Source organism: Loxodonta africana, chromosome 24, assembly GCF_030014295.1.
Source record: "Loxodonta africana isolate mLoxAfr1 chromosome 24, mLoxAfr1.hap2, whole genome shotgun sequence".
NCBI classification, from domain to species: Eukaryota; Metazoa; Chordata; class Mammalia; order Proboscidea; family Elephantidae; genus Loxodonta; species Loxodonta africana.
The window spans coordinates 43,548,018-43,563,514 of NC_087365.1; the positions used below are offsets into that span (position 1 = coordinate 43,548,018).

The following is a 15,497-nucleotide window of genomic DNA, read 5'->3' on the forward strand; positions in this document are numbered from 1 at the left end:
ATACTGAATCTAAACCTTCGATCTCTTGCTTAACGGTAACATAAGAAACCTTTAAAGACAATCAATCTTGCATTAAATCAGAAATGGTTTAAATCGGTCACATAACTTCTAATATTCTGGGCTGGCGACTACAGCATGACAAATGTCCAGTTTAGTTACGAAGCCACATCTGATTTTCCTTGATCACTGAAACTTAAACAGGTCTGAAAAATGCACTGTTCTACAAAGGCTTTTACCATATAGCCACCGCTTCCAGGCTCAAGGAATGAAGCTTTCTCCATCTCCCAGGAACCTTCCTCCATCTCCCAGGAACCTTCCTAGGAGAGATCTGTTTTTGAGATCTGCTTGCCTTGGCGGGAATGTAAGAACCCAGAAAGGAAGTTTAAAGAATGCAGATTAACTGAGATGCCAAGACATGTTTTTATTGCAAGCACAGTGAGCAGAAGGAGATGTCTTCTCACACAAAGTGGCCGCAAGGTCTGCCATTAACTAAATCTCTCTGACAACCCCTCATTGGTTTAAAGCACATTAATTAACTTCTTGCTATCAAGTGTACATCATTTCAGCCATGTGGGACATTTTCTTGGGAATATATAAGTAATATTCCATGTAGCCTGACAGGTCCTCAATGGTCACATCATCCACATAGACTCGAGCTTGCTCAGAACAGGAACGGGGAGAGCCGGACAGAGTTCTGGTGTGGAGCGATTGAGAATAGTCCTCAAGCGTGGATCTTCGTTCTGGGGCCAAGGGCGGGACATTCTGCAGGCCTGAAAAGGAGTACACTTCCATATCATACCATCTCTTACACTGGCACTCCTTGCCTACGCATGCACATGGCTTGCCCTGGTTTAACTTGGAAACGGATTGAAAGTCAGAGAGATCATTGGCCTTGAGACTTGCTTGGGAGACTTGGGTAGCATCAGAGGGGTCTTCCTTTTCACTCTGTGATGGGAGCCCTGGAACCGAAGTTCTCAAAGGCCCAATGACTGCCCCTGGGTGATTAGCATCAGGAGGAGAAGCAGCACACTCTCCTGCATTGAACTCTTTAGGGGCTGAAATTCCCAGCCCACTGCTGCCATCAGGGGAGTCAGTCTGGCTTTTGTGCTTTAGCTGGTTGCTGGAAGCAGCAGCTATTGTACTGCAATGTATAAACTTTGGGGGATGAAGGACAGGAGACTTAGAACGTCGGCGACGCTGGGTTCTTACTGCTCCTCGTGAAGACTTCCTTGTAGACCTAAGAGGAAAAAAATACACAAGATGGTGGGATACGGAGCCATCCTAAATAGGTTTTTTATGTACAGTCGAGAATTTACCTCTCAGATTTATGAGGCTGTTATAAATTTCCCCTAAAGAGATGTACTGTCTCCATTTTCAAACTGCCCAAGTCTCAGAAACGTCAACACCCACTTATCTGCAAGCTATAGGAACAACTGAAATAAAGGGCAGATCTTACTGAATCTCTTTAGCCAAACATTCAATGTAGAACCCTAGGCATGAGAACCTTGACCAGTGGGTCTGGGGAAGCACCCTGCACAGACAACTTAACAGAAGCTGTAAAATCTAAATGTTGTGCCCCAGGCCCTGAGTACAGTAGCTTCAGTATCACTGTGAGGCTAAAGCTGCAAGTGGTTGCTAGTCCATTAATATGAAACAGGCAGCAGATTTAAGATTCACGGGTGCCTTCTAACAGATTTAGGCTCCCTGAGGTTTTCAGTTACTGGGAATTATCAGATACATTATATAACTTATTTATAAAACACTGAAATAAAAGAGCTGACCAAGAAAAGGAGACTATCAAAACTGCCAAACAAATTTGAAAAAAGAATCAAATAGAACTTTTAAAAATAAAAAATGTTATTCTTGAAATTAAACTAAATAAAACCCATGGATGGGCCAAATAGCAAAATATACACAGTTAAAGAGAGATTTAGTAAACTGGAAGATAAATCTGAATTATGCACAACAGCAGTCGGCAAATTACAGCCTGTGAGTCAAATCCAGCCCCCCACCTGTTTTTAGAGAGCCTTCGGGCCCTGCTCCAGTGGGCTAGCACTGTGAACCACAGAGACCAAGCAGGGGCATCCTCCTCCACTCCTGCTCTCCCCTGCACTCCCCACACCTGCCTTCCTGGACATGTCTCACCACTGCCCAGGACCTAAACTGATCACCATCTACATGTTGGAGCCCTGCAGTCAGCAACTGCTGGACACTGAGAGGTAGAATCTCAGTCCAAGAGCCAGTCCAGTTGCCCAAGTTGGAATGGCTAGGTTCTCCAGAGGAGAGAAAGGCATGCTGGGATCTAGGTGTTACCAGGACAGAGAGCAAAAATGATCCCAGTATTGTATCCCCACTCCACCCAAACAGGCTCACCTTCAGGCTGGTAATTTTGTTCCAAGAATGTCTCAGCAAGTGAGCACCAAGTGTGCCCACCATCCAGGATGGCCCATCTCAGGCAAATGGGACCGAAGAGGGCAGGACAGAAGTTCTCTCTCTTGTCATGTAAATATCTACATAATAACCTCAATTTTGCCAGCTGGCCTCTAAAGCCTAAAATATTTACTATCTAGCCCTCTGCAGGAAAAGTTTGCTGGCTCCTGTCCTAGAAGGTAGCACAGAATAAGCATTTGGAAAAAATGTAAAAGACGACATAGAAGACAGAATAAGCCTGGAGTCTCCAAAGGAAAGCAGCAGCCAGAGTCTAAGGGACAGATCATTCCTAAAAGGACAACAACTGGTTAAAAGTAGGCTTTTCAATATCGTACCAGTAATAAAGCCAGAAGACAAAGAATAGCACTTTCAAATACTAAGAGAAAATAAATGTCAACCTAGAAATATGGTTTCAGATATATCAAATCTCTCTCTCAAGAACAAGGATGAAATAAAGATATTTTTGGATAAAGCAAGGCTAAGTATATATACCAATAGGATATCATCTTATACAACACCTGGGGGCACCATTCGCATGTATCCTATATGGAGTTGTATAACGCGGGAACCGTTTCACCAATAGACCTTCACCAAAGGAATTTCTGAAGAAAGTACTTCAGAAGAAAGAAAATGATCCTAAATGGAATGTCTGAGATGCAAGAACGGTGAGCAAAGACATTATAAACGTTACTGTTGGGTGCTGCTGAGTCGGCCTCGACTATAACCACCCTATGTACAGATGCTGCTCAGTCCTGTGCCATTCTCATCATTGTTGCTGTCTGAGCCCATCTGCTGCAGCCACAGTGTCAATCCATCTCGTTTGGATAAATCTAAACAAATACTGCCTATTTAAAAAAATAATAACAAAACCTGACTTGTGAGATTAAAATGAACTGACAGAACTAAAGTACTGGGCAATATAAGTCAGGAGGCCAGAATAAAAGAGTTCTAAGGAAGAGGGTTAAAATACTAACTTTTATCTCTGCTACACCCAAGGTAAAAATGTAAGGCTAACTACCAAAAGAACAGAAACAAAGTAGATAATTTCCCAATCAGTAGAGGAAAAAATGGTAGTGGTGGTGGGGGAGACAACAGCAAAGAAGCCCTTTCTAAGGATTTGAAGAAAAAAAAAAAAGAGGAGAAAGAAAACAAACAAAAAAACAGCAAAAAGCAGGGCAAATAGCATGAAGTAAAACAGCAGAAATAGGCCCAAATGTACTCATCAAAAAAAGTGTCAATGCACTAAACTCACCAGTTTAAAAAACCAGATTATCAGATTGAATAAAACAAAACTTAGTCATACCATTTATAACAGGTACACTTAAAATTTAAAAACATGGAATAAATGAAAGTAAAAGAATGGGAAACGATATAGTAAGCAAACACTAACTACAATGGAACTGGATTAGTTACGTTAGAACCAAACAAAACAGACTTTAAAACAAAAGCTATATAGTGGAATGAAAAATGTCACTACATTATTAAAGTTTTGATTTGTATGAACCTAAAAACAGTCTCAAAATACATAAAGCGAAAATATAGAACTTAAGGGAAAATTTCACACACCCACTCCCATGGGAGAGATTTTAACAAACTTCTCTGTTATTGATAGGTCAAGCTGACAAAAATTACTAAAAAAAATTCAAATGGCACATTTAAAAGCTTGATTTAATAAACATAACATAGAATTCAAGATGCAGTAATTAAAGAAGACCCACTCTTCTCAAGCACACATGTTGTTAGCTGCTGCCGAGTTGGCCCGTGTCACGGTGACCCCATGCACAACAGAAGAAAACACTGCGTGATCCTGTGCCATCCACACGATTGGCTGCAGACAGGACCATTGTGAGCCACAGCATCTTCAGTGACTGATTTTCAGAAGTAGATTGACAGGCTTTTCTTTCATTCAGGCACACATAGAACATTTATAAAAACCAGGCCATAGAGCAAGTCCCAGCAAATTCCAAGAGTCAGTATCATAAAACACAACTCTCCAAATAAAGTATCTTCCATCATTGTTTCAATACTACTAATATTCAGAACGTACTCTTCTGGGCACTCAGAAAGAAAATCCAGTAACATTTTAAGGTACTGGGATGAAAACCATCTGCAACAAGAAGCTCTTACCCGTGCCAGCTGTCTTTAGATGCACACGTGGTTTTGGGTTTGGCATCATCTGTAGTTGTTCTGACTGACGTTCTAACACTTGTACCTTCTCCAACAGACAGAGACACTATGGACCTGAAAGACAAGATCGAAGTTCACTGCTTTAGAAAACCATAAAAGGAGAACTCACTGCTTTCACCTACTCAAATACAACTTTCATCAATAACTTTATTTGCTTTTTAGTTTGGATTTCTCAAAAACTGCTCAGCTTTTAGTGTGATTTTCCCTCTAAAACCAAATTTAGAGGATCCCTAAAAGCTCACGATTGCAAAATCACGTAAGCCAAGGACTGATTCTTAAGTACAATCAGCAGCGGACTATAAATAGCCTTTATCTGGGGCAGACCAGGCCTTACGTCCAGCGAGAATGTTCGTGACACTGACTGCATGTTTCACGCTGGCAGACTAGAGCTACTGGAGCTAAGTTCAGAAGTAAAAACTAAAAGACTCAGTCTAACTTGAAAAGGAATCCATTTTCAAATATTACAACTTTAAGAAAAATAACCTAATCATTACAACTAATAAACTTGAAATATTACTCAGAACTAAACCTTTGTGGTTTAAAATTATGCAGGTAATAGTAAAGAATGTGCAAAAACTTAAAAGAGGAAACAATCATCTATAATCTCACAACTCAGAGACTACCAACATGAACATTTTTGCATAAAATCTTCCGGACTTGTTCAATACACATACACATACTGAGATCTTGCTAAGCAGGCTATGGTACTGATAAAAATCTGTTACAAAGGTATATTAATCTACTAATGCAGAAAAACGTTCACTAAAACATAATTTTAAATAATTGGGAATAACCTAAAGGTCCAATAATGAAAAATACTATATTACATGTAAAATATGGCACATCTGTACAAAGGAATATTAGGAATTTATTAAAAATTAACTGTACAAAGAATTTTTAATGGTATGACAAAATGCCTGTAATAAAACATTAAGAGAAAATAGCATAGATGAACACCTTTATCTACATTATGATCTCGACTACGTGAAAAAAAGATGCATGGTATTACATACAGTCTAGAGAGAAACCACCAAAATGCTAACAGTGGTTATGGTAAGTTGTTATTTTTACTTCCTTTTTTACTGTAAATTTTTCTACCACAAGTGTGTACTATTTGATAGCCAGATAAAATGAACTTATTCATTTTATAACATATTGATTTCTCCTGGTAAGATAAATAATATTAATATCAGGAATCAAAACCAGTTGAACGGGATCGCAGTAAATTCCTGGCAAGGCCTGGGTAGTTTGAGTCAGTCCCTCAGATGCCCCATTTGTAAATCAGCAACAATATTAAACGATGAGAAATGTAGGATGCATATACAAGTCTCTTTCTGCTTAGTCATGGTAGTGACTCACTCCTTCCACTCTATTTGGTTCTCTCAGATGTTCTCTATTGTTCCTTCTCTTTCTAAAATTTTACCCCAGGCAGGTCACACGCTACAAATATATAATTTTGGACCACATATTGTACAGATGGGGCAACGAAATAACTTAATGTTATGTTCCAACTTCTTAAAACATCCAGAAGGAAGTCTGTGTACCAACAGTTATTTATGTAGGTTCATACACTGAGATGTTTGTATGTATGTGTGTGTATATATACATTCCTAGTATTTTCCTGATTATTTAAAAAATCGTTTCTATACCAGATATGCCGTGACCACAATCTGGAAACCATCTGCTTCTATGATTTGTTTCCCAGTTTCCCAAAATGATTTATCAAAGTACTAATCAATTAATGGCAAGATGACCATATTGGATAAACCATTGGGAGAAGGTACTAATTATCATGGAAGCAAAATGTGAGTACCTGTAGTACCCACTATGCAAACCTATCAGTTTAAATCTTCTCATTTCGTAGACCAAAAATCATACCAGGATAGGCAGCTATTAAAACATCTCACATATATTTTAGTATGTGTCAGGTACTACATGTATTCCTTCACGTCATCTTCAAGGCACCAAATGAAGGAGTGGTTAAGATTCTGAAGACAGGCTGCTTGGGTTCAAATCCTGGCACTGCCACTTCTTAGCAATGTGACCTTTAGTAAATGAGTTAATTTCTCTGTCTATCTGTAAGCTTGAATTACAACAGTATCTATCTTCGAGGGCAGTAACGAGGATGAAATGAAATAATGTATATGAAGCATTTCACCCAGTGCTTAGGGATTCAGTGGGTTAGTAATAAATGTTAGTGATTATTATTATTGCTTGTTGTGTGTAGAATGTTCTACTCTGAGCTTCCAACACTTAGCTTCCATCCATGACAAGAAAAATTCTTACAACCATGACAAATCTGAGATCTCTTCAGGTCTGGGGCAAAGTATGGGAGTGTGAAGAGTACGGCACAGAATATTTTGCAAAGACTGATATATTAACACTCAGACGGCAGCTGGTCTCCAGGTGCTCTAATTAGTCTGGCCAAAGGGTCCGAGATTATTGATCTCAGTGACAGAACCCTACTGAATAGAGGTTTCCATAGCGATCAGCTCAGCAATCAGAGCCCATGAAATCTACAAAGTCTTTACAGATTTCTATTGAGGCAATCCACTTTTAGTGAAAGACACTGGGATTCCCCTGAGATGTACGAGGCAATCTCTGATGGGACAATGCTCAATAATCTCTGATTAAGAAGAGAGAAGGGCAAATCCTCCTCAAAGTTAAGGGAGAACAAAACACCCAATCTTGGGGTAGAAACAAACCGCGACTTTTCAAATTTTAACTGAAAAGAAAAATTAAGTAAAACAATGCCGTGGAGAATCTGGCATGTTAGCCTTCTAGGAATAAGGAGAAATTTTGGAAGAGGAAGAGCTCTTCAGAGGAAAAGGCGTTTAAATCTAGTAAATAATTCCCGAGTGATACATGTTTCATTACCCTGATGCATCCACTCTTAACTTCTTGAAAGCAGTTTGTAGACTCTCCTCCTCCCCGTCCTTGGCTTCAGATTTCATTGTGAAAGTCTTTACACTACTGTGGATGTTCCCGTTAGTACTAAAAGAGAAAATGAAAACAAGATGCACAAAGTGAAAACAGGTGGGTTCAAAAGTTTTCTTCTGGGAAAACCCTATATTCCTAATACTATTACTACCTATCAGGAAAAAGAAAGCAAATTTCTAAAAGGATATTTCTATGCTAGCAATTAGGGAACAGCAAATAAAGAATTAACAGGAAACAAATGAAATCAAACAGAAAAATGTGTATTTGTTGTAGCATAATTTTAACTGTCTAAATATCTGACATCAATATTCAAGTACAAAGTTTTGGAAACGAGATCATCTAAAATACCTCCACATTTCAGTATGCTGTTTAATAGAGGCGGAAGAGCTCTCTAGTTGAAGGGAGTCTAGGATCCTACAGACAAAATCACCTTTGCATCAGAAATAAAAGGGAAACCTAGAGCACTCTGATTCTTAAAAATGCTGAGCAGTTGTCTAATCTAACCTTAATAATGCCAGTTATGACAGCATTTCCCTAAGGCAATTCAGGCCTAGATATTAATATTCAGGAAGATGTGTTTTAGTGAACAAGACGTTACCATTATTAAGTCAAGATAAAAAGCATGACTAGAAACATGTGTCAATAATTACCCATTATCCCTCACTCTATCCAGTAAGACTGATACCTTGATTTTGTTTTTATTTATTGCTTTGAATGGATATAAATGAACTGAACTAGCGACTCAAAAAAATAAAGAACAAAACAAATTTAGTAAAAAAGAAAAAAGGAGGCAGTAAAAACAAAATATAAACTGCTGTTCTGTAGATGTACCCTTAAATGATGTCCACTTAATCAAACAGCTTGATTAACCAAAGTTTTCCATTTCTGCCATCTAAACAAGGAGGTGGGGGGACCAAGCAATGCAATAAAAAACCCACAGATTAATAAACTCTTTGGATCTAGTCTCCCAATTATTTCTTCACCCAGGGTAATAAATCTTGAACAGAAAGTAAGCAAACCAGTATCTACTAGCGTATCACAGGGAATCAGAAAGAATAGATGGAAAACAAAAAGAGGAGGAATTTTCAAAGCAAAAGATTCACCTCACTTCTTTATTTCTAACCTCTTACCCCAACATCACCCCCCACCCCCTCAGGCACTCGCAGAGGGAGCAGTGCCTCTCTGTGGACCCTTGGGTCCACTGTGATTTCCTACCTGCTCATTTCTCAGAGGCAGGTTTGATGTTATTGTGAGACCTCTAATATTCCAAAAGTCAGGGTGTCATGATGTTTGATATAGTGTAACAATGTTATACCAGTGACGAATAAAAAACGCAAAGACTCAAGACTATTCTACTAAATTTATTTATTTATGTAACTAGGTATTTTGGGCAGATCTCTCTGGGGAGTACTGAAAACAATCTCAAACGAATTCATCTAGCTTTCACCTCAACTTCTTGAGACAGAAAATTTAAACGCACTCTCTACACACAGTTTGCTGGTTACTTGCAACAACAAACAACCCAGTGCCATCGAGTCGATTCCGACTCATAGCGACCTATAGGACAGAGTAGAACTGCCCATAGAGTTTCCAAGGAGCGCCTGGCGGATTCGAACTGCCGACCCTTTGGTTAGCAGCCGTAGCACTTAGCCACTACGCCACCAGGGTTTCCTATTAAGGAGTACAAAAACATAGGGGAAAATTTATCTATCCAACTGTGTACTTTACCAGTCTCTAATTCTGAATTTATTGTAGGAGGCCTATATACCTGGGGGAGGAGAACAAAGAGCAGGCATTGGAATATTTTGAAGCTTCACAGCCTCTGAAAGGGCACTAACATATGCTGTAAACAAGCTCTTCCTGCTGACCAAACAAAATTAAAGTTCAACTTATAGTTCTCCTCAATTACCTTATGACCAGTCGCTAAATGCTTGACCTATTGGCCCTTGGAAGCCCTGGTGGCGTAGTGGTTAACTGCTACAGCTGCTAACCAAGAGGTCGGCAGTTCAAATCCGCCAGGTGCTCCTTGGAAACCCTATGGGGCAGTTCTACTCTGTCCTATAGGTCGCTATGAGTCCGAATCACCTCGACCGCAGTGGTTTTTTTTTTTTTATTATTGGCCCTTAGAGAGTTAATCATCTGAACCAGCCTCCCCAACAGTGAGCCCCCTCACAGGCCTGAAACTTGGGAAATCAGTCAACACCTAGGTACACATTACATCTAAGTATACGCTGCTGAATTCTATAGGCAGAAATTCATTCCTTCCACAAATACTTACAGAATGTATGTGGCACTAGACTGGATGCTAGGGATATAAAGGTGAACCTGACACAGGCAGGCTGTGAGCCCCATTCCTTCAAGGACTGGAATCTCATTCCTGCCCTGTAGGAACTTACATACGCTGTAACACTAAGCTGAGAAGCTCTGCACCAGGTATGTTAACTTTTAATTACATAGTGTTGACTTAATAAGCATTGCAGGTGACCACTGTAAATGTTAATACAAATTTAGTTAACATCCTTGTTGATTCACTAAAAGAGCTATCATTTAAAAACCCAAACAGACCAAAATAAAAACCAAACTCCACATTAAAACTTCAGGAGCAGAGATCCATCTAAACTATTTACACTTGTCCAGCATTTTGGTTACTTTAACCAAAATAAACCTAGTTATTTTAACCCTGAACAAAGATGAGTCTCAGCCATGACCTTAGGAGCTGGGTCAGAGCAGGTTTGTAATTACAAAAGACTTACCCTCCTCTGTATTCCTAGTCTTCCGTGCACTCCAAACAAGAGCCTACAACTCACTGGGATAATTGGTTTTGTCCTTCTTACTGATTTCACCGCACTGAATTCTTGAAGCTAAACAATCTCCAAAGAAATCACACCTCTAAAAGCCTATTATTAGTTACTTCGTATTGTTTTAAGTTAAATCACCCCGGGTTGGATTCCCTCCCCCGCCAAACTTACAAAAACAACAAGTAAAGTTCTTCTAAATTCCTCCATCAAAAGGGCAAATTTCTGGCTTCCCCTAACTTTCGACGGATAGCATGTGTCACAATCCTACTTATATCTTGCAGCTTTAACCAAGACCTCCTCCAACCTGAAGCCCAAGTCCAGACTTCCAGGCCCCTGAGAACAAGGATTCGCGCTTAAGTGTTCATCATCGCAAACGTTAAAAAGATGTAGAAACTTTCCCAGATCACGAGAAAGCGTAGGGCCTGGGGAGGAACCCCAGTCCAACACCTCTGGACGACGTAAACAGGATAAGGTCGAAACCATCAACCCCCGAGGCAAAACACCTCCACTCCCCTCTCTCCACACCGACTCAAGCCCTACACTCACAGCGCTGGCTGAGAACGACGTTAATTCTTTCCACCCAGAATCTGGGGGTCTCGCGGCTAAACAAGATCGCGGGAAGGTCAGAATCTGGGGGGGGCTCAGAGAATGGGGACAAGGCCGAGCGGGGAGCTCTCCAGAGCCCTCAGTCTGCCTGCCCCACGGCTCCAGCTTCAAAGTTCCTCCCTCAGGATGCTCCCCGGACCACTACAAGAGGCTCGAGTCCGGCCGAGGCTCAAGGGATGCAGGACGAGACGGGAGCGGAGTTGAAGAGACAGCCAACGAGACTGGGGCTCGGAGACGAGCGGGAAAGGGCGGGAAGGGGCAAAGGGCGGCCGAGGAGGCTGAAAAGGGGAAGCTACGGACGGGCGGGAGACGGCGGAGGAGCAGGGCCGGGCGGCGGCAGCGGGAGAACAGGAAGGCGGGAAAAGGCAAGAGAGCAGAGCCTGCGGAGATCCAGGCCACGGCTGCCGAGGGGGCACCGACAGGCCCAGGCCCGGCCCTGGTAGTCAGCGCCGGGAGCCGACGCGGCGAGAGGCGGGAGTGCCCAGAGGTAACCGCCCGCGGCCCGGCCGGGCCTCCAGGCCGAGACGTGATGCCGCGGCCCCTCCCTGTCCCGTCAGGGCGCTCACCTCCTCGCAGCTGGGGCGCTCTGTTGATCCGGTGCCGTCAGTTCAGATCGTCTATCCCGGATCGCGGCGCCTGACTGACCCGGATCCAAACCCGCGGAGGGGACGGCCCGCAACTCCGGAGTCGCACTGCGCCTGCGTCACTCGGGCACGCGTCCCGCCCCTTCTCATGCTCCTCCCACTCCGGTGACTCGACAGAGCAGCCGGCGGAGACTGCGCAGGCGCGGGGCGGTGCCCGCCCCTCTCAAACGCCCCGCACCCGCCCCTCTCGGAAGCACGTGCGCTGACATCATTTCCTGTTATTCTTTTCGCTCGCTGCCCCATCCGTAGAGGCTTCGTTCTGGACCAGCTTTTGGGGCGTGCCTGCTTCCTCCTCTCAGGTGCAGGAGTAGGCGCTGTTCGTCGCTGTCGTCCTAGCGCTTCCACTTCCCCGGATCTCTTTTTTTCTGGTCCTCTGCTTGGTGTCAGCAAGACAACGAACTGCTTGGTGTCAGCAAGACAACGAACTGCGCGGGTGAGGGCAGAGTGGGGGAGTCTCTATGACAACGAGCCCCATCTGGGCGCTGGGCCGGAGTCTCCTTGAAGATGGAATCCGGACCGCCTGCGACATCCCCTGGGCTCGAACATCAGCCCTCTCCTTGTATGGATCTTTCAGGGCCTGCAGAGAAGGGAGGAAGGATTGGGACGTGCCGGGGCCATGAATATGAGGCTAGAATTAAAATGCCTTCGGCTTTAACGTTCCTGCTGTTCGACTTGAGGCAACTGCCCTTTCCTCTGGGCCTCAGTTTCGCTATATGTTGTGTGAAGAAGTTGGGCTATATCAGGGAACTTTTGAGAATCTGGTGACAGCTATAGATCTTTTCTCCAGAGAAATGCACATACGCACCAAATTTTGCAAAAACATTGAGGCAGTTCACCTAAGTAAGTGATTTTAGGGCCTTTCCATTTTTGTATCACGGAGCCCTGTTGTCGCAGTGGTTGAGCGGTGCAGCCGAAAGGTGGTTGACCCTACCAGCCGCTCCGCAGGAGAAAGATGTGGCAGTCTGCTTTGGTAAAGATTACACCCTATGGGGCAGCTCTACCCTGCCCTGTGGAGTCGCCATGTATCAGAATTGACTGACGGCAACGGGTTTGGGGTTTTTTTGTTTGTTTTTCGTTTTTGTAATTGTGAAGGCTGTTCAGGCGGCAGGCAGGTGTGATCTGTGCAACAGCTGCCGCCCCCTGCATCTCCGGGGCTAGTTCTAGTAATGGAGCTGGGCCTCTCCTCTCCCCAGCTAGATGTCTGCCCTTCTCAGAGCTTTGTGGGAGAAGATGTCTGTCTTTGACAGAGTTGGCTTAGAGCTAGTCCTGGTCTAGCCCTAGGATGAAGGTTGTTATCTGAACCAGATCTTGCCCCCACATACTCCTATCCCTCAATAAACGTAAAAACCAAACCCATTGCTGTCCATTGGACTCCGACTCATAGCAATCCTACAGGACAGAGTAGGACTGCCCCATAGGGTCTCCAAGGAGCAGATGGTGGATTTGAACTGCCGACCTTTTGGTTAGCAGCAACCGCTTAACCACTGTGCCACCAGGGCTCCTATACCTCAATACCTTAGGTATAATCACCTAACTGCAGATAGGCTAGGGGTTCCTGGCTGGCACACATGGTTAAGCACTCAACTACTAGCAGAAAGCTTGGTTCAGACCCATCCAGAGGCACCTCGGAAGATAAGCCTGGTGATCTGCTTCTGAAAGGTCACAGTCTTGAAAACCCTATGGAGCAGTTGCCATGAGTGGGAATGGACTTAACGGCAACTAACTACAGATAGCCAGCCGAAGATGGCTTAGCTGTATCCAATTTAACTAGTTAGGCCCTGGAATGCCTGACCCTTGTCTGGGAGTGGAACCTACGGTTTCACTGTATAAGGCATAAAGCATGTAGTGAAACCAGAGTAAAACATTTTAAATTCTCCTTCATGGCAGAGGCACAGTAACTGATAGGAGATAAAAGAAAACTGTTAATTGAAAAATTCCAGCATCAAACTGATGATGCTATTAATGGCTGCCATATACTAAGCAGCAGACGTGTCAATGTTCTCTGATTTAATTTTCCTGCGATTTTACACATTCTACAAATAAGAATAACTGGGACTCAGAGAAATTAGATAACTTGTTCTAGGTGCCTTTGTCCTATACCAAACAGCCCTAGTAAGTGCCTGAGTCAGGATTTAAACTTTCTCAAAAGCCTGTTCTTCTCTGCTACCCATCTCTCAACATCTCTTAGAAAAGACTAAGAGAGGAGGATATGATACTTATTTTTCTCAGTAGTTGCCAAGTGAATTAAAACCAAATAATGTGTTTTTAAGCTGCCATTCCAAAATATAGCTTCAGGTAAAATCCCATACATCCTTGAGGTTAGGGACTGTATCTAGATCACTTATGAATTCCCAAAGCCTAACACAGAGCCTGGGGCCACAGTAGACAGCACAGTACACTTTTGGTGAATTTTACCTTCTTTCTGCCCTTTATGGCATTAAATACTAAAAACTAAAAAGTTGAAGCAGGGAAAGACTCATTTTATGTAAGCAAGTATCCACCACCAAGTTAAATGCTTTCTGAGAATGTGACTCCTTATTTAGGGAATACATGAACAGTGAGCACTTCTTGGGAATACTGAAGTCTGTTAACCCGTACCGTTCAGATGTGGCCTGGAATTTCAAGTCATTATAGACAGACCTGGCTCAGTGTACATGACGACTTGGGATAAGAGAAGCTACAGAGCATGTGACTTGAGTGAACAAAAAGCCAGACCTGCTTCCTGCATCAGCAACACAGGATCTTTCCAACCATGGGAAAAAAAACCCAGACTGTGTGTGTACTTTAATTGCAGGAAGTTGTCTTGGTATTAATGCACATGACAATGCCATCGAATCAGAAAGCTGTAACAGTGGGAAATTCCTTTAGCAGTGTTTCCTCCGTATTATATATGTTTTATAAGTGATTGAGGAGGAGAGACTGAATTCCTATTGAATTATACTGCGAAAACAATTCCATCTATATAGGAAGATAACTAGATTTTTAAAAATGACTTTGAAGAAGGCAAATTCAAAGCCTAAAAAAAAAATTCATTTCCCTAACGACATGACTGCCATCCTATCAGTTAGTGCTCTGGGAGAATAGTCTTACGTTTTAAGGTTCAAATAAATTCCTGTATTCGTTGTTTTTGTTGGGCGCCGTACAGTCGGTCCGGACTCAGCGACCCCGTATGACAGAGCAGAACTGCCCCACAGGGTTTTCTTGACTGTACTCTTTATAGAAGTAGATCACCAGGTCTTTCTCCTGTGGGGCCACTGGGTGGGTTCAAAGTGCCAACCTTTTGGTTGCTAGCCAAGTGCTTAGTAACCATCGTACCACCAGGGATTGATATAATTAAAAAATGATTTTGGAGTTGTTGTTGTCAGGTGCCTTTGAGTTAGTTCCGACTCATAGCGACCCTGTGTACCACAGCATGAAACATTGCCTGGTCCTGCACCGTCCTCACAATCGTTGTTACGCTTGAGCCCACTGTTGCGGCTACCGTGTCAGTCTATCTGGTTGAGGATCTTCCTCTTTTTCGCTGACCCTGTTACTTGACCAAGCATGATGTCCTTCTCCAGGGCCTGATCTCTCCTGATAACATGTCCAAAGTATTTGAGACATTGTCTCGCCATTCTTGCTGCTAAGGAGCACGCTGGTTGTAGTTCTTCCAAGACAGATTTGTTTGTTCTTTTGGCAGAAGTTGATAATAATAATGAACATTTGTGTCTCAGTCTACAAAGGTTATCTCATTTAATCTTCATAGCCAACTTGTGAAGCAGGTACTTTTATTATCCCCATTTTATACCTGAGGAAACCGAGGCTCAGAACAGCAAAGTAACTTGGGGTTCAAGTTACTTGGGGTTCAAAGTAACTTGACTCTGCACCTACACTCCTGATAACTGAGTTATAC

General features: G+C 42.8%; 1 protein-coding gene across 1 annotated transcript; it reads right to left on the bottom strand.

Moving 5' to 3' along the window:
- Positions 1 to 328: 328 nt before the first annotated feature.
- Positions 329 to 11,636, bottom strand: OSER1 (oxidative stress responsive serine rich 1). The gene is made up of 4 exons (XM_003411722.4): positions 11,528 to 11,636; positions 7,495 to 7,611; positions 4,558 to 4,671; positions 329 to 1,237 (listed from the first exon to the last, which is right to left on the bottom strand). The coding sequence occupies exons 2-4, from the start codon at positions 7,569 to 7,571 to the stop codon at positions 547 to 549; spliced, it is 882 nt and encodes a 293-aa protein (XP_003411770.1). The 5' UTR covers positions 7,572 to 7,611; positions 11,528 to 11,636; the 3' UTR covers positions 329 to 546.
- Positions 11,637 to 15,497: the final 3,861 nt, after the last annotated feature.

What these genes read in the sequence shown, in the direction of transcription:
- OSER1 (XM_003411722.4), bottom strand. Translation starts at nt 7,571, where the DNA reads ATGAAATCTGAAGCCAAGGACGGGGAGGAGGAGAGTCTACAAACTGCT. An exon ending in TTAAGAGTGGATGCATCAGG is followed by an intron (nt 4,672 to 7,494) that starts GTAATGAAACAT and finishes CTTGTCTTTCAG; the next exon opens with GTCCATAGTGTCTCTGTCTG. An exon ending in TCTAAAGACAGCTGGCACGG is followed by an intron (nt 1,238 to 4,557) that starts GTAAGAGCTTCT and finishes TTTTCCTCTTAG; the next exon opens with GTCTACAAGGAAGTCTTCAC.